The sequence below is a fragment of the Mytilus californianus genome, unplaced genomic scaffold, assembly GCF_021869535.1.
Source record: "Mytilus californianus isolate M0D057914Y unplaced genomic scaffold, xbMytCali1.0.p SCAF_7, whole genome shotgun sequence".
NCBI lineage: Eukaryota > Metazoa > Mollusca > Bivalvia > Mytilida > Mytilidae > Mytilus > Mytilus californianus.
Genome location: NW_026262723.1, coordinates 99,998,421 through 100,025,643, shown reverse-complemented (window position 1 = coordinate 100,025,643; position 27,223 = coordinate 99,998,421). Strand labels below are relative to the sequence as shown.

General features: G+C 32.9%; 1 protein-coding gene across 2 annotated transcripts; it reads left to right on the top strand.

Moving 5' to 3' along the window:
- The first annotated feature begins 1,925 nt into the window (after positions 1–1,925).
- Positions 1,926–26,707, top strand: LOC127707693 (uncharacterized). 2 transcript variants are annotated; one of them, XM_052212356.1, is made up of 12 exons: positions 1,926–1,989; positions 6,179–6,328; positions 6,664–6,743; positions 8,203–8,340; positions 9,054–9,169; positions 11,845–11,963; positions 13,166–13,278; positions 14,057–14,187; positions 14,848–14,966; positions 23,848–24,017; positions 25,177–25,290; positions 26,030–26,707. In XM_052212356.1, the coding sequence occupies exons 2-12, from the start codon at positions 6,215–6,217 to the stop codon at positions 26,286–26,288; spliced, it is 1,473 nt and encodes a 490-aa protein (XP_052068316.1). In that variant the 5' UTR covers positions 1,926–1,989; positions 6,179–6,214; the 3' UTR covers positions 26,289–26,707. The 2 variants fall into 2 exon arrangements, with proteins under 2 accessions (XP_052068316.1, XP_052068315.1); XM_052212355.1 differs by having other exon boundaries at positions 1,941–1,989; positions 6,146–6,328.
- Positions 26,708–27,223: the final 516 nt, after the last annotated feature.

Genomic DNA, 27,223 nt, shown 5'->3' with positions numbered 1-27,223 from the left:
ATATTGACTGGTTATGAGGGTGATAGCAAGTTTGTTATCCCTGAGATACCAACTATTGATCGAGGCGAAGCCGAGGGCAATAGTTAGTATCGAAGGAACAATACAATTGCTATTACCTTCATAACCAGTCATTAAGTGTTTTATTATACCGAACAAAATATCTTTCTAAAAAGTCTACATACAACACCTGGAAAAAAATTAGTCACATGAACATGCATACTATGAACTATCAGGTTTTTTTGGCCCGTGTGGTATTTGTAAATATTTTACTAGTATAGTAGTTTAATCAAGACCAGGAATCCATGAGTAAAAGTTCCTGTGCACATAACAAACGTTATCTAAAATATATTACCGTACACCAAAGCAATCACAGATTATGAAGACGACGACAGACACATACCATGCATTTGTTATGTTTAGTTCTTTTTAAATATGTCGCGTAGATTTTCTTTTTTTTCTAATTGCTTCTGGTAAGTAATATCTTTATTTAAAATTAAAACGAAAGACACATACGGATTTTACCGTTTTCGATATTTCAGAGTTTAACGTTGCCAAGCGCACAAATCCAAGCAGAATAGTCAATAACGTCATTGTTCTCCAATGAAAAGTTAGTATGAAAAAGTCCGGGAAATAGGTTCATAAAACTATTGACCGGGGTAATAGTCTTTGAAACTATTGACTGGCAAATAGTCTGTGGAATGAAATAGCACAAATATTTCATTCTTTTTTATATAGAAAAAACATACTGAGGTATAATACTGAAATGCATTAATCAATCTATTCTTGTTCTCTTCTTTATACTTTACTCTTTGTTTTTTTCATTAACGGCATAGCTAAAAGAATAAGATCACAAAGAAAATGGCATATTGAGGTAATTCAAAGGCAGTTGCTATTTTGCAGGTGCCGGCAAAATAGAAAATATGCTATTTTGCCGGCTCTATGTAAGCGGAAGCCAATTTTGCAAGTAAAAACGATTTTGTTTACAGATATGAAATTCAAACTGACTATTATTTCAAAAGCAAATTTAGTTTAAACATTTTTGATTTTGTAGCTATGTGATTGATGTTATTAGATTGTATAATTTGTTTCAGTATCAAATTTATATGCAATGAGATTTTGAACTTTTATTTTTTTACAACATCAAAAATCTCAGATTTTATTCTTATGCATACATCATTGTAGCATTAGACTGAGATTGATTTTAGAAGTTATATCAACTACATGTTTCGACATGATTTCATTGCTACAAATGGATGCTAATTCTTTTTTTTACAAATTCTTATTTTCAATTGGACTCATAAATGTTTGTAAATGATTATATGTAACTCAAATATAGTAACTGCTATCTTATTTAACTATATGAGTGATAATTTGATTCTTTTATGTTGGCTATGCACATTTTCATTGTACTTTTCATTTCAAAAGTAAATATTAAAATTCACTCTTTACAAAGAACCGGCAAAATAACAAATTCATTTTATTGCCGGTCCGGCAAAACAAAATAGCCATTGCAATACTGAGAAATGTGTTATTTTCCCGGCTTTAATTAAGATATATTTGCTAAATAGCCACTGCCTGTTTAAAAATTACATTCAACACCCTTTTGTACGCGTGAGGCATTTTTCTATTACAAACTGTTTAATCTTTTCTTTTCATAATGTAAATGCGTAGAATTGTCGCACCATGATACGTACTGGTGGTTTGTCACGCATACATGCTGGTGGTGTTTCTTGATTTGAGGAATTTAGTGGTATAACTAAGATAATTGATATCCCTTTTACAGTTTTCAGTTTTCCCTTTTAAACTTGTTCTGGGAATTTTCAACCGAATGAGTGATTTTACACCAATTCATAAGATTGGTGGTTCTCCTGACATAGGAGGGAGTTGCATGGCAGTTAAACAGGTAACAGGTCAATAGTGCTTAATTCTGATTACACTCCCCTAACCATTCGGTACCACGAAAATTTTTGACTGAAAATACAACTGGATGTAAGTTCTTTTTTATTGTACTACAACTGCTGATTTCTGACTAACAAGAAATTTGAATGTCAGTACTAATATATCTAGCTGCGGAACCGTAGCTCTTGGGTCCTTAATGATATTTTTTGACAATGAATAATTTTGCGGTCCGCAAATGTAAAAAAATATCAGCTAGTATTATATCACAATATTGTATAACAATTGAAAGTTTTCCCTTTTAAATAATTTACACTTGTACAGACTCAGAATGCTTTGGAAAGCTTAAAAGCCCATAACACATTAAAAATATAATGTTTTATTCAAAGTTCATTATCTAGGACGTGACCTTTATCAATGGCAAGTCATTGCAAAAAGCCTCAATGGTATAGGACATTTGGTTTAATTGTTATATCTAATAATGTCTTTTTACACACATAATAAATAGACGACTGTCTATTGTGAAAGACTGTATGTCTTAGTGATTTATTTTGTTGGGTTTCTGTCTCTTTGACATTTATCCAACATCTCTTAATGAATCATCAGTTTTCCTGGATAAGGTCCTGGTTCTCTCTGGGTACTCTGGCTTCCTCCACCAATAAAAACTGCCTGCCACGAAATTAAAAATAGTATACACCTATTGACTGGTTATGATGGTAATACAGTAGCAAGTTTGTTGTCCCTGAGATACCAACTATTGCTCGAGGCGAAGCCAAGGGCAATAGTTAGTATCAAAGGGACAACAAACTTGCTATTACACTCATAATCAGTCATTAAGTGTTTTATTATACCGAACAAAACAACTTTCTAAAAAGTTTATATACACCACTTTGAAAAAAAACCAAATAGTCACTTGAACATGCACAAGATGAACTATTTGGTTCCTTTTTTTCCCGTGTGTATTTGTAAATATCTTATTTACTGTAATCAAGACCAGGAATCCTTGTGTAATAATTCCTGTGCATATAATAAACGCTAGCTAAAATATATTACTGTATACCAAAGCAATCATAGATTATGAAGACGACGACAGTTCCATACCATAAATTTGTTTTGTTTTAGATCTTAAAATATGTAGTTTTTCTTTTTTAATTGCTTCTGGTAAGTAATATATTTAAAAATTTGAAATTACGACGACAGACACATACAGATTATACCATTTACAATATTTCAGGGTTGAACGCGTTGCCAAGAGCTCAAATCCATGCAAAATAGTCAATGACGTCATTGTTGTCAAATGAAAAATTAGTATGAAAAAATCCGGGAAATATGTTGATAAAACTATTAACTGGGGTAATAGTCTTTGAAACTATTGACTGACAAATAGTCTGTGGAATGAAATAGCACAAATATTTAATTCTTTTTTATATAGAAAAAACATACTGAGGTATGATAATATACAACTATTTACTGGCTTTGAGGACAATAGCAAGTTTATTGTCCCCTGAGGCACCAACTATTTCCCCGACGTGAAGCGGAGCAAAATAGTTGCTGTCGCGGGGGACAATGAACTTGCTATTGTCCGAATAGCCAGTAAATTAGTGTTTTATTATACATAAAGAACTAGTATATATTTGAGACAATGTATGGTTATTCCCTTTGTACAGTTACTCTTACAAAAAAAATGTACAACTGTTCCAAATGAAATATTTTGGGTAACCCATCATTTTTATACGACCGCAAAAAAATTTTTGTGGTCGTATATTGGTATGGCGTCGTCGTCGTCGTCCGAAGACACATTGGTTTTCGCACTCTAACTTTAGTTTAAGTGAATGGATCTCTATGAAATTTTACCACAAGGTTCAATACCACAAAAGGAAGGTTGGGATTGATTTTGGGGGTTATGGTACCAACATTAAAGGAATTAGGGGCCAAAAAGGGGCCAAAAATAAGCATTTTTGTAACTTCCAGACATAACTTGTGTGTTAGTGTATGGATCTCTCTGACATTGTACCACAAGGTTCCATATCACAAAAGGAATGCTGGGACTGATTTTAGGGGTAATTGCCTCAAATTTTAGGAATTAGGGGCCAAAAAAGGGGCAAAAAAACAAGCATTTTTCTAGTTTCATGACAATAACTTGTTAGTAAGTGTATGGATCTTTCTGAAATTGTACTACATGGTTCCATATCACAAAGGGAAAGCTGGGTTTGAGTTTGGGGGTAATTGCCCTAAACGTTTAGGAATTTGGGGCCAAAAAACACATTTTTCTAGTTTCCAGACAATAACTTGTGTTCAAGTGTATGGATCTCTCTGAAATTGTACTGCAAGGTACCATACCACAAAGGGAAGGCTGGGATTGAGTTTGGGGGTGATGAATCATAAGGGGGTTCAAAAAATTTGGGGGGGGGATTTTTTTTTTCCTTTTTTTTCTTTTTTTCCTTTTTTTTTTCTTTTAAAATTTTCCATTTTAAGTTGGTTATTTCTGATTTATATTTAAAAGCAAATAATAATGATATGGTAGGAGATACACACTAAACAGGATGTGTAAATTATTATATAATAAGTATTGTGCAATAGCAAGAAATTTTCAATTGCACAGTATTGCACAATAGCAAGAAATCTTCAATTGCACAGTATTGCGCAATAGCAAGAAATCTTCAATTGCACAGTATTGCGCAATAGCAAGAAATATCCGATAGCACAATATTGCGCAATAGCAAGAAATTGTCAATTGTACAGTATTGCGCAATAGCAAGAAATATTTAATTGCACAGTATTGTGCAAAATAAGATACTTCGTATACTAGTAAATTGCTTATTTCTTGACCAATTTCAATGGGGTTTTATTCTTGAATTCTTTGGGTTCTTTAATATGCTGAATCTAACCATGTATTTAGTTTTTGGATTTTGGGCCCCGTTTTTAAATTGGTCCACATTGAGGTCCAAAGGGTCCAAAATTAAACTTTGTTTGATTTCATCAAAAATTGAATTATTGGGGTTCTTTGATATGCCGAATCTAACCGTGTACTAGTATTTAGATTCTTAATTTTTGGTTCCGTTTTCAAATTGGTCTACATTAAGGTCCAAAGGGTCCAAAATTAAACTTAGTTTGATTTTAACAAAAATTGAATTCTTAGGGTTCTTTGATATGCTGAATCTAAACATGTATTTAGATTTTTGATTATGGGCCCAGTTTTCAAGTTGGTCCAAATCGGGGTCCAAAATTAAATTTTGTTTGATTTCAACGAAAATTGAATATATGGGGTTCTTTGATATGCTGAATCTAACCATGTATTTAGATTTTTGATTTTTGGGCCCCGTTATCAACTTTGTCCACATTGAGGTCAAAAGGGTCCAAAATTAAACTTTGTTTGATTTCATACAAAATTGAATTCTTGGGGTTCTTTGATATGCTGAATCTAACCATGTATTTAGATTTTGGATATTGGACCATAATAGGTGAATGTCCAATTTAAAATTTTTAAGTTCTTAGACCACATTCATTCTGTGTCAGAAACCTATGCTGTGTCAAATATTTAATCACAATCCAAATGCAAAGCTGTATCAAGCTTGAATGTTGTGTCCATACTTGCCCCAACTGTTCAGGGTTTGACCTCTGCGGTCGTATCAAGCTGCGCCCTGCGGAGCATTTTATTTAATTTGAAGTAGACAACGTAAAAATTCTGTGAAGCAATTATCTGTATTGACGTCATAATAATTTGACTGTGCAAATAGCACAGTTGCAGTATAAAAAATCATTTGGATGTTTTGGGAGACGATAAAGAAGGTACGGGAAAATTTCCTGTAGAAAGACTATTAACCTGTTAATCATTTTTGAAACTATTAACCGGTTAATCGCTTTTGAAACTATTAACCAGTTAATAATCTTTTTAAGACAATTTCGTTAAAATAGTAACTTTATGTGTCTATAATCATGATAATTGTATAAAGAAAATACATACTGAGGTATAATAATGCTGAATATGGTGTTAAACAGCAAACATCAATCAATCAATCATCTTATTATTGTCAAAATAGAATTTTTTACCTAAGGGGCTTGAATATACATTGTACAGTGGAACTGTGAAAGCATTGAGCATGGTTAGATACACAGAAACCTTTCAACACCAAATCCAGTCTAGAACATAGCTGTATATTGTAAAGCTTTCAACACCAACACAGTTTAGAACATAGCTATGTATTGGAAAGCTTTGCAGTTGAAATTTATTTGAAATATTTTTTTCTAGCTCAGTGATCCATGATGTTTTGATAAATTACAGATGTGGTTGTATACAGATTAATGGTAACCGACAACTATGGAGAAAAACATTTCTCTCATCACAGACTTGGTTGTTTATGGAATTATTTTAATTTTAAGTTGGTACATGTATAAGATGTTGATCAAGCCTTTTTTATCACCACTACGAGCAGTAAGTTTTCATTTTTTTATTCATTTATTTTTGTGATCATCATTTTCATGTCAAAGTACCAGAATACAATTTTCATTTATGATAAATCCTTTCTATTATAACTTGAATATTAAACCTAACAATTTGGATAAAACGAGATAATTAGAAAACAGTAATGAGACAGCAAACCAACAAGAAAGTGTAACAAAAAAAATCATGCATAAGTTCATATAAAAAAATCATATGAAATATATCATGTGTCAAGAAATAAACTTCAGCACTAAAGTTTATGTGAATTTTATATATATAAAGGTTAAACAGAGCACAGTTGTATGATATCTTAAATTTGTTGACAGGTTCCTGGATTAGCATACTATCCAATAGTAGGAAATATGTTAGAAGCCAGAAGAGCAGAGGCTATGACTAATGCTTTGAGGTATACTATAGAGACAGGAGAAGTTGTTGATAAATTACACCTTAAACAAATGTTATGAAGAGTTTGCACTAGGACTAAGTGTTAGTACTTCAAATTTAGGTGGAGGGGGGATATTACATTACAGTACAAATAAATTGGTATCCAAATTTCAACAGTTGAATAGAGTGGAATTAATGATTTAATTTTACATGCAACCTTCTTGTTTTTTACTGGTATAATAATAATGAGATGTGGTAGGATTGCCAATGAGACAACTATCCACCAGAGTTCAGTTGATGAAGATGTAAACAAGAATAGGTCACCAGACAACCTTTAACAATGCCCAAAACCCATTGTGTATAGTAAGCTGTAAAAGTGATTGAATGACAAAATGTGAAACAATTCAAACAAGAAAACTAATAGTTTGCCTATCTCTCCGCTAGAATACATAAATATTTTTCTAAAACTGTCCTGATGACTGCTGATCAGGCTAAAACAAGTCCTCCACACAAAAGTTATACCTTGCACCATACAAAATGTTGTGAAATGGTTTCATAGTTTTGATTTATTTTCAACAACCTTGTATACTTTTAATTTCCACTTCCTAGGATTCTAGTCTACAATTAAACTTAACTGTTTTTGGTTCATCTATGTTCAGAAACCTTTTAACATTGCAAACCAGTGTTGATTGAAATGCTCTTGTCAACAGCTTGCAATTGAAACATGACCCCATGGAGATTGTGCTTATCATTATACCTTGATGGGATGGTTCCTTTGTAATATCTTATAAAAACTGATACCCTCTTCAGTTGAATGTGAAATCAATGATGAAAAAGTGTATTCTATGGTGTTAGTAAACCTGATTTAATATCATAAACTACCTGGTGCAAAAACATTAATTTCCAACTTGCAACAAAATCAAATTCGGAAAATTTAAGTAGTGGATGATATTGTTTGTCTTGAATATTTTTGGATTTAACTATATGTGCTGTTTTAACTTCCAGTGACCCAGAAGGACAAAAACCACTCTGAGGATTTTTTCTTCTTCATCATTCTCATTTTCATAATAGTGATGAACTAGAACCATGCCCCAGCAAGTCCCAAAAAGGCCATCAGATGTCAATCTCTGTATAGCAATGAACTTGTCTGAAAATGCTCTGATGTTTGATGTCCCACAACCCAGGCAAGTCCATAAAGGCCATCAGATGTCAGTGCAAGCTCTGACTAGCAATGGATTTGTCTGAAATTGCTCTGATGTCCAACAGACCAAGCAAGTCCAAAAAAGGCCATCAGATGTCAGGGTAATCTATGACTAGAAACTTGTTTGAAATTTCTCTGCTGTTTCATAGACCAATCAAGTCACAAAAAGTCTGTCAGATGTCAAGGCAATCTCTGAGCAATAAACAGGTATATCAGTTGCTAAACATGCACAGAAAATTTGTACTTCATGTTTTGTTCTTTTTTCTCTCTACATTTTAAGGTGGATGACACAGTTAAAATCAAAATTGATACGATTTTATTGGTTTGGAGGTCAAGAAAGGTTACTTACTGGGGATCCTAAAGTTTTCCAGCACATACTAGTTACAAATAGTAAAAATTATCACAGACTAGATGCACAGTAAGTACAGTGCTTTTTAAAATCTTCACAAAATTATGGTGTCTTGTCTGTTTATACAGATTAAATTGTTTTATGTTTTGATTCTTTTGTCTTCAACATTCAATATAAGTTTTGTATACTTAAAATTATCTTCTGAGTTTTTCTATTTAGTTTTTGATATATAATTAAGATTCAATTACCCATATTTCAATAAAAGACCACTGCACAGTAAAACTTCATATTTTATCAACTATTTTTAAAAGAGCTATTATGATATTATACTCTAACCATCTTTTTGTCATATTCAATTGAATCTATAGGGATGGTCTTTTTGAGTTACAGTCTAATCAATTTACATTAATTATACATACTGCTAGGTAAAGATCTTGTAAGGTAATAGCTGATTTAGCCCAAATCTCATATAATAACTCATTTAGAAAGAGTTTTTGATCTTTGATAGATTATAGCTAAAATTAGTTTAGTCTACTACATAACAGGCTAAAGAAAGAGTTATAGGCTTAATTATCAGCTAAAGAAAGAGTTGTAGGCTGAACTCCTAATAAGTACATATCATTTTGAGAAAGTTGAAGAACAATTAACTCCCTTCATATAAATTGCTTTCTGTAGAAAGAGTCCTAGATTCTTGCCAAATTAACTCTTATACTTCTAGCTAGGGAAAGAGCCAGCTTATAACCAAATCAGTTTAGAAATTTTTTTGGCAAAATATTTTTCAGGAATAACGAAATTACTACAGTGACAGGAAGTCCAGCATTATTTGTGCTGTCTGGGGAACACCATCATATGATGAGGAAGATTTGTAATCCTGGATTTGTTCTCAGTCTTCTTCATAGTAAGTCCAGCATTATTTGTGCTGTCTGGGGAACACCATCATATGATTAGGAAGATTTGTAATCCTGGATTTGTTCTCAGTCTTCTTCATAGTAAGTCCAGCATTATTTGTGCTGTCTGGGGAATACCATCATATGATTAGGAAGATTTGTAATCCTGGATTTGTTCTCAGTCTTCTTCATAGTAAGTCCAGCATTATTTGTGCTGTCTGGGGAACACCATCATATAATTAGGAAGATTTGTAATCCTGGATTTGTTCTCAGTCTTCTTCATAGTAAGTCCAGCATTATTTGTGCTGTCTGGGGAACACCATCATATGATGAGGAAGATTTGTAACCCTGGATTTGTTCTCAGTCTTCTTCATAGTAAGTCCAGCATTATTTGTGCTGTGTATGGGGAACACCATCATATGATTAGGAAGATTTGTAATCCTGGATTTGTTCTCAGTCTTCTTCATAGTAAGTCCAGCATTATTTGTGCTGTCTGGGGAACACCATCATATGATTAGGAAGATTTGTAATCCTGGATTTGTTCTCAGTCTTCTTCATAGTAAGTCCAGCATTATTTGTGCTGTCTGGGGAACACCATCATATGATTAGGAAGATTTGTAATCCTGGATTTGTTCTCAGTCTTCTTCATAGTAAGTCCAGCATTATTTGTGCTGTCTGGGGAACACCATCATATGATTAGGAAGATTTGTAATCCTGGATTTGTTCTCAGTCTTCTTCATAGTAAGTCCAGCATTATTTGTGCTGTCTGGGGAACACCATCATATGATGAGGAAGATTTGTTATCCTCGATTTGTTCTCAATCTTCTTCATAGTAAGTCCAGCATTATTTGTGCTGTCTGGGGAACACCATCATATGATGAAGAAGATTTGTAATCCTGGATTTGTTCTCAGTCTTTTTCATAGTAAGTCCAGCATTATTTGTGCTGTCTGGGGAACACCATCATATGATGAGGAAGATTTGTAATCCTGGATTTGTTCTCAGTCTTCTTCATAGTTAGTCCAGCATTATTTGTGCTGTCTGGGGAACACCATCATATGATTAGGAAGATTTGTAATCCTGGATTTGTTCTCAGTCTTCTTCATAGTAAGTCCAGCATTATTTGCGCTGTCTGGGGAACACCATCATATGATTAGGAAGATTTGTAATCCTGGATTTGTTCTCAGTCTTCTTCATAGTAAGTCCAGCATTATTTGTGCTGTCTGGGGAACACCATCATACGATTAGGAAGATTTGTAATCCTGGATTCGCTCTCAGTCTTCTTCATAGTAAGTCCAGCATTATTTGTGCTGTCTGGGGAACACCATCATATGATTAGGAAGATTTGTAATCCTGGATTGGTTCTCAGTCTTCTTCATAGTAAGTCCAGCATTATTTGTGCTGTCTGGGGAATACAATCATACAATTAGGAAGATTTGTAATCCTGGATTCGTTCTCAGTCTTCTTCATAGTAAGTCCAGCATTATTTGTGCTGTCTGGGGAACACCATCATATGATTAGGAAGATTTGTTATCCTGGATTTGTTCTCAGTCTTCTTCATAGTAAGTTGTGCAAATTTTGAAGTTTCAGATGGATGGATGAATGGCTATTTAAAGTCCAATGGTAGATTAAATGCATATTCAGGAGGATCTGGATGGGGGTTCCTTAATTTCTGTATTCTTAAATTTTTAGGGCATTTTTCTTTTTCTTTAAAAACAATGCTAATTTTGTAAAATTCTAATGAAAATGAATTTACTATTAAAATTTTCTGTAATTAGAGGATTTCTTTATTCTGTACATCATTCTTTTCTGTTATCAGTATTGAAATACCTTGTTCTTTTATCTTCCACAGTTACTCTTTATATATTTGCACTCCATTATTCTCTATGCTTGATATATTTTGTTAATTTTTCTCTATTTTTATTTTTGGCCAATATTCTCTACTCTGTAAACCCCATCCAGACCCTCTTTCAGGATGAGAACATGATAATATGATATGAGTATAAACCCTGCTTTGTACTAGACTGACAGGCTGTGCCAGATTTTTAACATGCTAGCTTACAAGGTTCGCAGGAAGACATGACACCCTATTCTGATGCCAAGTCAACCAGTATAAATTCTCTTACTCCTGAATGCCACGTGCTTAGCTGAGAAGCAGAAAATACCAATTTTCAAGTCTTTGGTTTGACCCAGCCATGGTTCATAAACCCATTGACCTCCCGCACTTGAGACGAACACACTGCGACGAGAGGAGTTTCAGAGAATATCTTTTAAAATCATTTTAAATAATTATATAATATATTGAAGACAACTGAGTAGCAATAAAACTACTGTGGATTCAATTATTTTTTAGGATACTATGGCTTCCTTAACAGGTGTATTTTCTTGACATGACCTGCAAATTTTATTTGTGTTTGCCTGATGTATAACTGAAACCAACACCACATGTGGTGTTGTCACTTTCACATAAGAAAAAAATTAGGTTTAGGTGATCTCTTTGACAAGACATTTTACCCTGTACCTGCTCTCTTTTCTGGTGGTCATATAATAACATGAGGAGTAATAACTGTAAACCCTGATTAAAACCCCCCTCACCAAAATCATTATTACCTAACTTAGACTTGTCTGAGAAGCTTATAATATTTTTGAGCCTATCTTTAACTTTTTTTACTCACTTTCATTAAACAGCTATGATTCCAGTATTCCAAGAAAGGGGGAATGCATTATTCCAACTGTACAACCAAGCATTATCAGAATCTAGGACAGACACTGCAGATATAGATATTCAAGCTACCTTAAGTCGTTTAGTAAGTTTAACATATGTGCATAAATTATTTATTTGTAACTTTAGTTTGTTTTATATGGTTGCTTGAATTATGAATATTTATTTTATAGGTTAACTGATTGTCTGCTGTTTATGCCATTAAAATATAATTTTCCTGAAAATCCATTCACGATTTCACTGTCAGTATAATGTATAATACATGTACTAGAAAAAGTGTGAAACTTTTAAAATGTATAAAAACAACAGAAGTGTCCTTGTAAAGCAAAATATTGTATTTGTATCATGAAATTTTGTCCCTATCTATGAAATAATGTCTAGAAAAGTCCATATACAGACAATATTTCATAGATGAATAGTATTAGTATGAAATTTTGTCTTGTTAAAGTGAGGTTATCCAAGGTTATATATATTTCATAGATGGATTGTCATGAAATTTTGTCTCATGAAAGGGAGGCTATAAACATTTAATATTTTGGATAATGATATCAGTGTTTAATTTGATTGATAATAAAAAACAAACCTGCATAATTAATTTATATTCATGGCAGAGGATTTCTCAGGAAGACATAATTAGATAAAGAAATATGTTCATGGACAGAATTTCACAGGGAAATATTGTCATGGACAGTATTTTATAGTGAAACATTGTCCAGAAGGAGGTTACAAAATTTCATGGACAAGGAAACTATTTCATAATGAAATTTTGTCCTGGACAGTATTTCATTATGTAACAGTGTCCGCTGACTATATTTTATATGAAATTTTGTCTGACGGACAATATTTCATGGGGGACATTATTTTATGATATATATTGTTCCTTGAATGGTTAAGTTTTCATTGTCCCGAATCTGCATGAAATACTGTAAATTCAGAAATTATTGCATGCATTTATTATTGCATGCATTTATTATTGCGATTTTTGACGAATGGACAAAAATGCAAAATTTATTATTGTGATTTCAGGAAAAACTGCATACAGTTAAATGAACCAGATATCAGAATGTGATTTCTTATTATTGCGATACTCACACAGTTGCATTATTCACATTAATAAAAACCTTGCAATAATTTCTGAATTTCCAGTATTTACCACTGGAGGTTAAGTAATCAACAACCAATCAATCTATCCCATTTACCTTTTTTGGGGAAAGATGGCTTTCATCTTTATGATTAAATATATATTAAGATTTATGGATGAAGAAAAATAAGTTTTCTATGTTTCAGACATTAGATGTGATATGCCAGTGTGGTTTCCAGTATGACTTACAGTCTTTAGAGAATCCAAAGTCAACTGGTGTAATGAGATTTAGACATCTTGTGGATTCTGTTAGAACCACGTAAGCTTACACTTAAATCCAAATTAAATAAGTAAACACAAGGCTTTTGCTTGAAAAGTGTACTATTATTTATGTCCACTTATTCATATCGTACTCCATTTAGTATGATACTAGAAATATCAGTTCATACAACTGCCACAGTGGTCGTGTAAAAAAGTGTGCTTGCCTTGAGTGCAGGAGGTTTGGGTTTTTATCCCATTTACAGTCAAATTAAAGTCTTGAAAATTGATATTTGCTGCTTCTCCACTAAGCACACTGCATTCAGGAGTAAGAGCAAAGGCTGGTCGGCTCAGAGTTAAAATAATGGGTCTGGGTAGGGTGACATGTCTTCCTACAGATTGTTACCTTGTAAACTAGATGTTAAAAATACAGCTCATCATATAAATCTAGTACAAAGCAGAGATCATATTCATATTACATCAACATATTCTCTACCTGTTATTCATGTTATATTTGCTACTGGAAGTTAAACACACATTCATCATCATTAATTTATGCTGGAAAATGATAACAGTTCATAACATTAAAAAACAAACTATTCATAAGGTCATAGTAGAATAATTTTTATTAACATTGCAGTTAGGTGGTATTGTTATTAAGTTAGTTTATATCAACTGGAGTAGAATGAGCATCTCAAATTATTTAATATCTAACACAATAATTCTGTAGTCATTTCTTCTGAATGTAACACATCTAGTTTAGATAGTTTTTTATTTTTTGGTTTGTTTTACATGTAATTAATTTTTATTACTTATATGCAGAATTCCACTTTTTGTAGTTTTGTAGATTTACTGCCTTTTTCAAGACTACTTCCTACAAAGAAAAATAAAAAAACAGCAAAAGATAGAGAATTTATTGTAGAATTTACCAGCAAAATTATTAAAGAATACAAAATGCAAGAATTTAATGGTAGGTATATTGCTATATAGAAATAAGGATATGTGGTATGATTGCCAAGGAGACAGCTATTTAAAGAGACTAGTAAGGATGTGGATATAAACAAATATAGGGCACTGTACGGCCTTAAACAATGAGCAAAACCCATTCTGTATATGGATATTTTACACATTACTCATAAAAGAAAATCTCTTTTATTATTATCTTGCCTTTTTTAAAGAAGAAAGGAACCTTAGAATTAATGATTTTTTTTAATCAATTTGATTCTTATTAGACATTAACCATCCATTAATTCATTATACATATGTATATAATTAAAATACTTTGACTTAGTTGTGCCAATTCTGTTTCTGTTTCAGGAAATCTACCCTTTTCAATAGTAAAATTAATGGCAAATCAATACCTGAATTAATTCTTGTTATGCATCTACACACCCAAATCTACAATTAATTATCAAATATAATAAATAAAAGGGTGAATATATTTATTCAATAACTGCTTAAAACTACATGCTCAAATAAATACCAGATAGCAAATATGGGACTGGGAAAGTCCTAACTTTTTGGTGCATTCATGTAAAGCTTCTTGCATGATGAAACAAAGAAAACAATATTGAAAAATAGTTAGTGCTTTTTAAAAGTCATGATTGAAAAGTTGACCTTTTTTCTACAGAAAATAAACATAGAGACTTGTTAACTTCATTAATGTCTGCCAGAGATTCCGAAGGATCAGGATTATCCGATAAAGAATTATTTGGTCAAATCATTGGATTTATTTTTGCTGGATTTGATGTAAGTACTGTTAATTCAAAAATATTTGCATGCATTTATTATAAAAAAAATTTAACAATGGACAAATATTTGAGATTAATAATAGCGATTTTGGGAAATGTTTTGCATACAAATAATGCTATCAAAATTTTCGAAACCTATTTTGTCGCAGTTTTCACAATTTACAGTATTGACGATAGACCTTACAATCTTTATATAATAAAAGATTTACCTAAATATGCATTATGTTTAAACAGATGTCTGTAAATTAAAGTTATTTCATTATAAATAAGGGAGACAACTATAGCTATCCATAGTATATATCTGTTCTGGACCATATGAGTATTTGGACCGTACGCGTATGGTCATGACCATATTGGTATATACTCATATGGTCCGACCATACGTGTATGATCCGGGTAATTAACATGATGGACATTGAAAAGGTTTTATAATAAAAGTGTTTCTAAAAATGAATTTTTCACTTATACAATCATATGGTAACCATTGTTACATGATTAATGACATAAAGTGAATTTTATTCACAAGTTAGAAATATTATAGTATAATCTTTTTTGCGTGGTCATTATCAATTTGTTCTTGTTGACTTCCGGTTCCGGTTGTATAGCAGCAAGTTTTTTACAGCTCACAGATTTTTAGAATTTTAAAGTGTTTTAATAGTCTGTTTTCCATCACTTTTTAGCAAAGTCACTTATATATATACATAAATCACCTAAGCAATATTTCACAGTCCGGAATTCCACCTTTTTATTGTGTACATAAAGTTTTATCCCATGCACCTGTATATTTTTGCACGCCAAAATGGCGGTCACCTTACAAGTTCAAAAATTTGAGTTTGGTACCCCTTTTAACTTAGACTAGCATAGCTGTCGTGATCTTATCATCAAGTGCAACTATTAAATGAACTTTCGAAAATACCTTTATATTCACTTAGAACAATTTTTTACCGGCAGTGCCAGCCTGTCTCCCTGTTTGAACTTTTAATGCAGAAGTCATACTTTTTACGATATTAGAACATTGTTTACCGTCACGTTAGCTTTTTATGAACTTTTAATCAACGCCAAGATAGTTTTTATGAACTTTTTATCAACGACCTATGAACTTTATCTTCATCCTAAAGTTATCCGTACTTAGTCTTATATTCAATACTTGGTATCATGTCGCACCTATCAATTCGATCAAAGAGGACCCGTAGACCAGCACAAGTCTTTACACCCTCAAGGCTTCAACCGTGTGTAGAAAATAAAAGTGAAAATGTTCGTACAAAAACTTACGCACTGAACAGAAAGAAAGCATTAAAAAAGAAAATTGAAGTTTCTGATAGGGAATTCTCAGTAGTTGAGATTGTAAAAAGGGGCAATTTAGTTATTGAATGTGATGCTGGATTATTTTAGGTTTTCAAAGCAGAACTTTATAGACATTTTAACGACCCGTCTTGCTCAAAAGTTCACTCTAATACTAAAACTGTAGATGAAGAAGGTCTGACAGTGGAAGAAAATATCTCTGTAAAACTAGCCAACCAAAAAAGACAATTGTATAAAATCAATCTCTATAACACAACTTCTCGTATTCTTGTCAATGGCTCACAGTTCTTGGAGTTCGTGAAGGTGGACCTACCAAAAGTGCTAGAGACTCTGGATAAAAATCCACTACTAAAGGAAAAAATGAGAGTATCAGAAGTGCATGTCTAGCAGGTCTTGCTCAATTAGAAACATCATCAAACCCTAATATTGGTCATGATACACAGCCTGAGGGAAATTGCGGAATTACTACACCAAAATTATATAAACTGTCAATTTCTGATATGTATTATAATGAATTAACTGAAGATCTCCAATGTGATCATATTCGAGGACCCCCACTCGACTCTCAATCGGTATCTGAAACTCAAGATGTCAGCAGTGTAGAAATGTGTTTCCTATCTGTAAACACGTCGCCTATAGACATAGATTTACTACAAGATACAAACTCCGACATTATATTTTTTAACGACAATCATGTCCTGCCTTCTCCAACAATCTCTGAACTAGCAAAGGATAATGATAATACACTTATTAATGAAAGTCATGGTACTGATGTTACTATATCTGAGCCTAATGTAAGACCAAGTCATTGTAATGTCAATCAACTGTTACATATTGCATCACCAATGCCAACCTTTAAAAACTCTGAACTCACTATTCTCGAACAACAGTTAAAAAAGAAGGAAAAAGAGTTAGAAAAGTGGGAAAAAGAACTAAAGGAACATGAATACGACCAAAAAGCAGTTGCAAAACAATTAGCTCTATCTCTTTCAAAAATCTTAGCATTGGAAAAAACTGTGACTGATCTAGATCATTCAAATAGATTACTCAAATCCCGTTTTTGTCTCGCCTTGACCGAGTCAAAAAGCGAGACATAGATATGCTGTTTCCGACGGCGATGGCGTCAACAATGTATTAGTTTGTGATTAGGTCAATTTATTGGGAACCACTAGTGGTAGGTCAATAATATTTGGTATGCAGTTGTATATGCATTGGCATATCTCATTTCCATGGAGATTATTTGGCTCCGCCCCCTAAGTCATGGTGTATAGACTTTGAAAATTTTGCTAAGTTAACATGTATTAGTTTGTGATTAGGTCAGTTCAAGGGGAACCATTAGTGGTAGGCCAATGTTAATTGGTGTTCAGTTGTATAAGCATTAGCACATCTCATTTCCACGGAGAGTATCGTTTCCATGGAGATTATATAGCCCCACCCCTGATCATGGTTCATTGACTTTTAAACTTTTACATAGTTTACAAGTTAATGTTTGTGTTTAGGTTTGTTTAAAGGGAACGACTTATAATAAGTCAATGGTATTTGGTATGCAGTTGTATTAGCATTGGCACATCTCATTCCATGGAGATTGTTTAGCCATGTACCTTCAGTCATGGTTCATCGACTTTGAATATTTGTATTACTTACATGTTAAAGTATTGTTATTTTAATTTCAACATTTGCATAATCAAAATTACAAAAAGGCGAGACATATCTCTGTGATAACAGTTTATCTAATAGAACAAAACAAAAACCAAGAAAACCAAACCAATGAAACATCTATGAACTCTAGTCCGTTGTTAAATCCAGATCATACCTGTATGTCATCTCAATATTCAGCAAGTCATAATTTTAATAACTCAGACATTCAAACTCAAAAGTTACTTGATACTCAAATGGAATTCCTGCGAATGCAAGCTACTCAGTCCGAAAGGCTGTATGAATTTATGTCCAGAATTTGCTCTTTGGAAGTAGAGAAGGTTTCAATGAAGCACGAAATTGAAAAGATAAACAATAAACTTTTAGCATCTAATAACTCTAACTTAGCTCAACAAAATATACATCAAGCTCACCCCCATATGAGTCAGCATTTTAACATGGGGAAACCACCTACTACTGTACCAGTTATTCATCCTCAGCAGTTTGCACCAACTCAAGGCACCTCTGTGGTACGACCATATTTTGTACATGTTCCTACAGCTCAACCTAGAGCAGAGCAAGTCTTCCAAATGCACACAAACCCAAATTTTGGCCCTATAACAAGGAACCATTCACAATTCAACTATACATATAACAACAAAAATATAAGACTACAGGGAGCTCATGTGGGGGCAAAAGCCCATAGTAAGAAGCAAGATATGAACTTAAAAATCACTTAGAATGTGCCCGTGAGAATGGAATTTGTGTAAAAAAATAACACTCCAAACAACACAATAGTGAGTGCAGTAGATGCCCGAATGTGAAACTTTGCCCACAAATAATTTTTTTAGAGAAAGGCCAAACATCAAATCATCCGCCGAGAATTCAAGGAACACACATGAACAACTGAGTTTTGTAACATTGAACATTGAGTGCTTTACATCCAATAAGGCATATTTATTAACTTTAATGAAAACCAATTCAATAATTGCCATTCAGGAACATTTTCTGTATAATTGTGAAAAACCTAAATTGGAGAGATTCTGTGCTGAAAATAATTGGAGTTGTCTTATAAAGTGTATTGATGATACAGATCCCATTTCTAATTATGCAAAACTGTGAGGTATGGCAGGTACAGCGATTTTATGGTCAAATCAAATAGCATAGAAAATTACTGTTCTAAACTAGGGGAGTCATTGAGTTAGTGCAGTGACACTTAATACTGATATTTTAGATTTTAACCTGTATTGTGTTTATATGCCATGTCAAAATTATTCAATGGATTTATTTGAAAGTACTTTGGACGAACTAGGTGAAACTATGACAAAGTATAGTAACTCAGCAACTATAATATTAGGTGACATGAATGCCAGTGTGAATAGGTTAAAGGGTTATCGCCAAGATAAAGTTTTAAAGACATTTTTGGAAGAGAAACATCTGTCTGTGCCAAAGGACTACCCAGAAGACCATACTTATTACCACCATAGCGGGAAACAATCTTCCCAGATTGATTAATATATATTTATATCTTCTACTCAAATAGATAAAATCTCAGATATAAAAGTCTTGATAGATGAACCGCTTAACACCTCATCTCATTGGTCAGTGCAGGCAACCTTGTCATGTTTCTTTTCTGCTAAAACTATTAAGTCTGGAAAGTCGATTGCAACATTGAAGAAAGTGAACTGGAAAAAACTTGACTATGATAAATATGAACAACTACTTCAACAGATTAAGCTATATGTTTATCGATAACAGTATTTTTTCATTTATCGAAATGAGCTGTGAAGAACTTTTTATATTTTGACTACAACCACTTTTGAATGTGCACCAACAATTTCTGTTGGAAAAAGGAAACGCTTATGGAATTCTGTGCTGCAACATCTCTGTAAACAAAGCAAGGATGCACATTGGTAATGGAAAGCCCTTGGATGTCCGTCTGACAAAAACGACCCTGCAAACAGAAAACATTTAGATATGAAAAGAGAACTTAGAAAATTTCAAAGACAACTGAATGCTGAAGAGCGACATTCTCTCTATCAGAACATTATGAACGCTCATTCTGGTGACAATGCCACATTTTATAAAATTATTCGCCGTCAGAGGCAGAGTGGAAAACGCTTACTTGACCGTCTGATTGATGACATTCACTTTGATACACCTGATCTTATTCGTGAGGGGTGGACAAATTATTTCACTGACTTATCTACTCCTTCGGAAAAACTGCCAAATCAACAGTACCGTTCTCAAGTTGAGCTAGACCGTACTTTGCTTCAAGACATATTTGAGCATGAAGATGAAAAAACTATTGAATTTGATATTGAAACTGTTCAAAAATGTATTTCAAAAATGAAAACTGGAAAAGCTGCTGACCAATTTGGAATTTCTGCTGAATATTTTAAATATGGAGGGGAAAAACAGCCAAAATACTTACAAACTTGATGAATGAAGCATTCAAATTTAAGCGTGTACCTCAGTGTTTCAAAGAATTATAAGTATTGTTTCACCGTTGTTCAAAGGTCATGGAAAACCTATCTGCCTACAAAAATCTTATCGACGTATTACAGTTTCTCCTGTAATGGGAAAACTGATGGAATCGGTACATCTTTGTTTAGAGGAACCTAAACTACTAGAGATACAGAGCAGACTTCAACGTGGCTTTACTGCCGGGGTCAATCCTACTTTTGCGGCACTTCCCCTTACTGAGGCAATCATAGAAGCAAAAGAATTAGGACAAACGTTATATACTACTTTTGTTGATGCGTCATCGGCTTTTGATGTTGTTTGGCATGCCTCTCTGCTAAAAAGGATATTTCAAAGTGATATTTCTGGACAAAGTTGGCAAATTTTAAATGATTGGTACACAAATATGAACTCTGCAGTCAGTTGGGAAGGCAAATTAACTGCACCATTCTCTGAACTCCAAGGCGTCCGTCAAGGCAGTGTATGGTCACCTTTCACCTACAAACTTTTCGTTAATCCACTAATTAAGAAGTTAGAACATGACAGTTTGGGTTTTAAAATTGGAAATGTTTTTATAGGTACCCCAATGTGTGCAGACGATCTGCTACTTGTCTCTTCCAAACCTGATGAACTTCAGACTATGATAAATTATACTTCCCATTTTGCAGAGACAGAAGAATACAAGATAAGTAAGGAAAAAACTAAAGTTATGATTTGGAACTCATCTTTAAATTGCAACCTTTGGAATCAAATGGAAAAAATTCACATTGGCTCAGAAGCATTAGAAACTGTAGAAAATTATACACATATAGGAATTGATAGAGACTCTCGTGAAGTAGAGGCAACAAAGACAATTGTTGGAAATCGTCTAAAAACTGCAAGACAGACTTCTTATGCACTGATGGGCTCAGGATTACATGGTTTAAATGGACTTAACCCAGAGGTGTCATGTAAACTCTGGTCAATGTATGTGGTTCCACGTTTTTTATTTGGACTTGAAATAGTCAATCTTAGTGCTAAAGATATTTCCCGTTTGGACATCTTCTGAAATAACTTTCTGAAACAAATTCAAAATCTTCCCGCTAGAGCCTCCAACGCTGGAGCTTATCTACTTCTAGGTCAACTACCTATTACTGCACTTCTACATAAAAAGATTCTGATAACGTTTGGTACCATAGCTAGAAGCGACTCTGTTGAAAATGATCTTGCTAAACGTCAACTGTCTACAAAAGGAAAAAATTCAAAAAGCTGGTTTATTAGGGCTGACAAGATTTTGAAGCAGTATAATTTACCGTGTGCCTCAGAGGTTTTATTTAAACCAGAGTCAAAATACATGTGGAAAATGAAAGTAAAAAAGTCTGTTGATGCTTTTTGGTCTGAAAAGCTGTTTACTGAAGCCAAATCGAAATCGTCACTGCGGTACTTAAATATCAAAAACTGTAAAATTGGTGCTCTCAATTCTATATGGAAGAGTGCAGGTTCGGAACAAATGTGTATACTGAAAGCCTGTTATAAAACCAAAATGCTTTTGGATACATACATTCTACAATACCACCGCTCAAAATTTTCAAATGGTCTAAAAACCTCAATTTGTCCACTGTGTGAGGAAGGAAACTGAAAACTTAGAACATTTCCTAGTCTTATGCTCTGCTTTAACAAGTATTAGAGACATTTTTATTATCACAAAACTTTATACAGTTGTTGTACCAAAGATTGGAACTGCTGCGTGGTCAGACATATGTGTTAGCAACTCTAAAATGATACAATTAATCTTGGACTGTAGTCTTTTTGAATGGTACTCTGTGTTACAGAAAAATGACATTACTTTGGTGGAATCAATTACAAGAAGTCTGTGCTACTCTCTTCATGAAAAACGAAGTGCTCTCCTTGAAAGTAATTAAAACATTTATAAGTTCTAAAGTTTACCAAACTCATAAGTTGTAAATAGAAAAATTGTTAACTGTATAGTGACTGGAAACAGACTGTAAATATAGAGAAAAATTTTACTGGATAAACTCCAGGTTCTCCTGATAGAGGAGGGAATTACAGAAGGTAACAGGTAACTTACAAAACAGAAATGTCGACTTTGGATAATAACTTCTAGAAATATCTAAATGAAGTGTTGAACAAGAAGTCAATTATTCTACTCACAAGCACTTAGTACATTGAATCCTCTTTTTTATAGATTCATTTATTTTGGTATTTAAATTGGTTTTAAGTAAATTAGAATTTCTTAAATATTTCAAATTGATGTAAGTTATTTCATGATTTCTACTTCCTATTTATACGATCTAAGTTAACAATAACAGTAAAATGGTATGAATCGGAGAGAAAACACATCAATGAAATGAAAAAAATGGAATGGATCGGAGAGAAAACACATTAATTAAATGAAAAATAAGTAGAAATAAGAAGAACTTTGTTTTAAAAAAGTAACAAGAAAAAGTTATTTTGATTCGCCATAAGTCAAATATACAACACAAGCTCTAAGGAGTTTTTGGTCAAATATAAAAAAAAAATATTTAACCACTCAGGAAAAAAGAAAAAAAAGGGTCAATGCCCAAAAATCCTGTGGTTTCACTTACGGATGAAATGTTTGACAGGATAAATGACTTTAAATTGATTCTTACGAAGGCAAGATAACAAATACACCAAGATTCAGACAATATGTCAAAGGTAAAGGAAATCATTTAGTAACTTTTTAGCCGTCTTGGGTTTAGAGAATGAGATTTGTGAAGTTTTTTTATTTATTTAAAAAAAATACCTATATGGTCTAAATACCCATATGGTCCGGCCCGTTAATGACCAAACGAGTATATACTCATATGGTCCGACCATACACGTATTGTTGGACCATATGAGTATACGCATATGGTCATGACTATACGTGTATGGTCCAAATACTCATATGATCCGGAACATATCCATGTTTAATAGTTAATTTCAGACTGTTTAAATGCTTAAGATTCAACATTGTTGACACAGAATTTTTTTTTTAAAGGTACAAATCTCTTTTTTTGGAGTAGTTTATCCACCATTAAGTGACTTAGGATATTGTTTTGCCCTTATCTCTCTCTTTTTTCTGAAATACCCAGGTTTTTCAGGATATTTTTGGTTTTATCTGCAGATATTGACCTGATAATGTTTTTTTTTTTATTGTATAATGATAAGCTACAGATCTCTTTTGAGCATTGTTCTAGTTGATAGAATTACTTACTCTGGTATGAAAATATCACTGGTATTTGTAGTACACATTTTCTATAGGCTTGAATGCAGACTATTGCAAAACCATGAAATCAAATATCCCCAAAAATACACTTATTCTTAATCCACAAAAATTGGTACACAAGAAATAAATAAATCCACAGTATTTGGAAAAAAACCTTTTAAAATACTCTAAATAAACTTCCTGTAAGGTTAAATGAAAAATGTTTTCTAAATTAATCATAACTTTGAAATTACCTTTGTTTTCATTTCAGACAACCGCCACAGCTATGACCTGGATTTTATTACAGCTAGCACAGTATCCAGAAATACAAGATAAAGTAAGAGCAGAGGTGAATCAAGTCTTCCCAGATATATCTGAATGTGACCCGGAAAAGTTAGACAAGTTAAAATACCTTAACTGTGTTATTAAGGAAACCATGAGGTAACTTTTGATAAATGGTACCATAGAAACATGGAGTTTCAAAAGATTTAATAAAGGTTACTATAGAACATTTAATTTTAGAGTACACAAACTGTATCTTTAACAAGTTGTGTTATATATTAAAATGTTTACTTCAGTTATTATGGACAATGTTATTTTGATAAAATATTTCTATATAAAGATTTTATTATGGAGAAAGATATTTATTTTTGATAAAAATTAACTGTAAAATCATTAGATTTTAGAATCCAATTTTATTGTCTTGCCTGCAACAAGTTTTAAAATATGAGACATAGTGATGCCACCGCTGGAGACAGCCTAAACCAATTGTATAAACTTCATAATTCAGAAGGTAGACCACCTGGAAACTTCTTATCTTGTAATAGAAGCCTTAGGTTCTGAAGCTTCTTTCTGCCATATGTCCATTGTCCTCGATCTCATTTTTCGTGGTTCAACAACTGCTTAAAAAACTGTTATTTTTTTATCACATGGTTTTCTCACTTAAAAGGAGTTATAGGATAACTGTATTTGGTAAATTGGATCCTTGCAGGGTGTTCATGTCCATCAGCCAAGGTTTACCTGACCTTGACCTCATTTCATGGATCAGTGATGGAGGTTAAGTTTTCATGTCAGGTCCATATCTCAGATATTATAAGCAGTAGGTCAACTATATATTTGGTGTATGGAAAGATTGTAAGATGTACTTGTCCATCTGGCAGGGTTCAACTGACCTGCACCTCATTTTTATGGTGCATTGGCCAGTGTTTAATTTTTGTGATTTCTCAGATACTATAAGCAATAGTTTAATTAAGTACCGTTTCATCTACCCTTGACCTCATTTTCATGCTAAGGTCTGTTTTGGAGATACTATAAGCAATAGGTCAACTTTATTTGGTGTACTGAATGATTGGAAAGTGTGCATGTCCCTAATGCAGGGTTTCCTCTTACCTTGACTTCATTTTCCTGGTTCATTTGGCAATGTTTTAGTTTTTGTCTTACGGTTGGTTTCTCAGATACTACCCGGTATAGACAATAGGTCAACTATATTTGGTGCAGGGAATGATAGCAAGGTGTAAATTGATAATGTTAAGTTTACCTGTAGTTAAACTTATCTTAACGACTCAATATATATTTAATTAAAATAAATCTTGTTTTACAGATTATTTCCACCAGTTCCATGTTTCTTTAGGAAGAGTTTACATGATGATGTTATAAATGGCTATAAAATCCCGGCTGGCACTGTTGTAGGACTCCATGTTGGTGCATTACATAGGTACACATAATAATGGTCATTAGAATGACTACAAAATCCAAGCTGTACATGTCCATCTGACATTGACCTCTTTCACAGTTTAATGATTAAGGGTTAAGTTTCATGATGAGGTCGGTTTCTCAGATAATATTAGTAAAAGGTCAAATATATTGGGTGCATAAACTGATTAAAATGTGTACTTGTCTTTCTGACAGGGTTCATCTGACCTTAACCTCTATTTCATAAATCACTGCTAAAATTAAGCCAAAAAAAATTTCTAAATAAAAAAAATGTTAATCAGTAAAGAAGGCAATTCTTTTCAGCATAGGCAATCTTGTTATTGATCTTACGGGAGTTATTTCCCATTATTGTTTAAAAATTTAGGTTATAGAATAGGTGAGAATACAGAACTATGAACATGTGTAATCATCTTCAAAACAGTGGGGGAAATATATCTGTGTCCTCTGAACATGATGAAGCAGTTGGGGGAGGGGGGAGTTGGATTTTGTGTGTCCTGCTGCTGGCAGGGTGAAGCAGTTGTGAGAGAGTGGAACTGTATATATCTGTCCTCAGAGTGAAGCAGTTTAGGGGGAGTGAGAGTATTTGTCTCCTACCAGTGAACAGAGTGATGCAGTAGTGAATGAGATGAAGTATATGTAAACTCTGTTGACAATAACTTGTCAATAAGTCTACTTTCATTTTGCAATGTTGTATATTTTAATGTTTGATTTAACAGTAAATTAAAGTTGATTTATTTTAGATTGAACGTGGAAGATGGAGATACCTTTAGACCAGAAAGATTTTTATCACCATCAGATTCCAAGGCATTTATGCCATTTGGTAAAGGACCATACATGTGTATTGGAAATAAATTTGCTCAATTGGAAATTAAAACTGTGATATCAAGACTGATCAAAGAATTCAAGTTTGAATGGAAACCTGGATTTACATTCCGTAGGGTGATGAGTATAACTATTAGACCACACCCTTCATTGGTATTGAGAATATCCAAAATATGACAGATTTGTATTGAAAAAAAATTAAAAAGTTTTAAATACTCATGAAATCAATTTGTTTTAACAAAATACAACACTTTATTGTCAAAACTTTTCCTAATGAAAAGTTATTTATTCCTTCACTACACCTTATTGTATTGATTTGCAAACCCCATGCACTGAAACTGCAAAAAAAGTGTTTTTTTTAAGACTGTATTCATCTCTCATATTTATTTATTTAAATAAAACAGAATTGCTGGATAGTGTATTATTTTATTCTTGGGTAACAATTAAATTTAAAATAAAAACATTGGAGGAGTTCAATGGTCAGAAAAAACAGATTTTATTTTTTTAGCTTTTAACTTTTATGATGTTTATATATATATTTTTTATTGTTATTATTATTGATTTAATATGATTAAACGTTGATTTTGATAAGCTTATTGTTGATGTGTACATTTTCATTGCTATACAGTACAATGAAATATACAATTGTTTATAAATCCAATGAAGGGCCTGAAGAGCATGATAACAAACATGACAGAAAACAATATGGAGAGAGAGAAATATGAATATTTTTTTAACACAGATTAAAGATGTCTTAAAGTGGTGTATTATAATTCCTGCGGTAAAGTTTTGAGTTAAAATGTACCAACAGGCTGACAAAAAAACTAGGAAAGGGGCATGTAAAGCAGCGGACCTATTGGCATGTTAATCACAACACCAATAGACAAAGAGTTCATTTTCAGATAAAAGAAATTCCTGGAGAGTCAACATAACAGACAGTAAAATTCAAAGCATAATAATTTCTAGGTGTGAAGCAATGATTTTGTCATGCCTATGATACACTGGCAAAAATGCCACACATGTGTACATGTGTGACACATGCGTTTCACATGTGTGTCACACGCATGTGAAAGAGACGTTTAATGCCACGCATGTGACACGTGTGAAAAACA

What these genes read in the sequence shown, in the direction of transcription:
- LOC127707693 (XM_052212356.1), top strand. Translation starts at nt 6,215, where the DNA reads ATGGAGAAAAACATTTCTCTCATCACAGACTTGGTTGTTTATGGAATT. An exon ending in GTGGATTCTGTTAGAACCAC is followed by an intron (nt 13,279 to 14,056) that starts GTAAGCTTACAC and finishes CACTTTTTGTAG; the next exon opens with TTTTGTAGATTTACTGCCTT. An exon ending in GTTATTAAGGAAACCATGAG is followed by an intron (nt 24,018 to 25,176) that starts GTAACTTTTGAT and finishes CTTGTTTTACAG; the next exon opens with ATTATTTCCACCAGTTCCAT.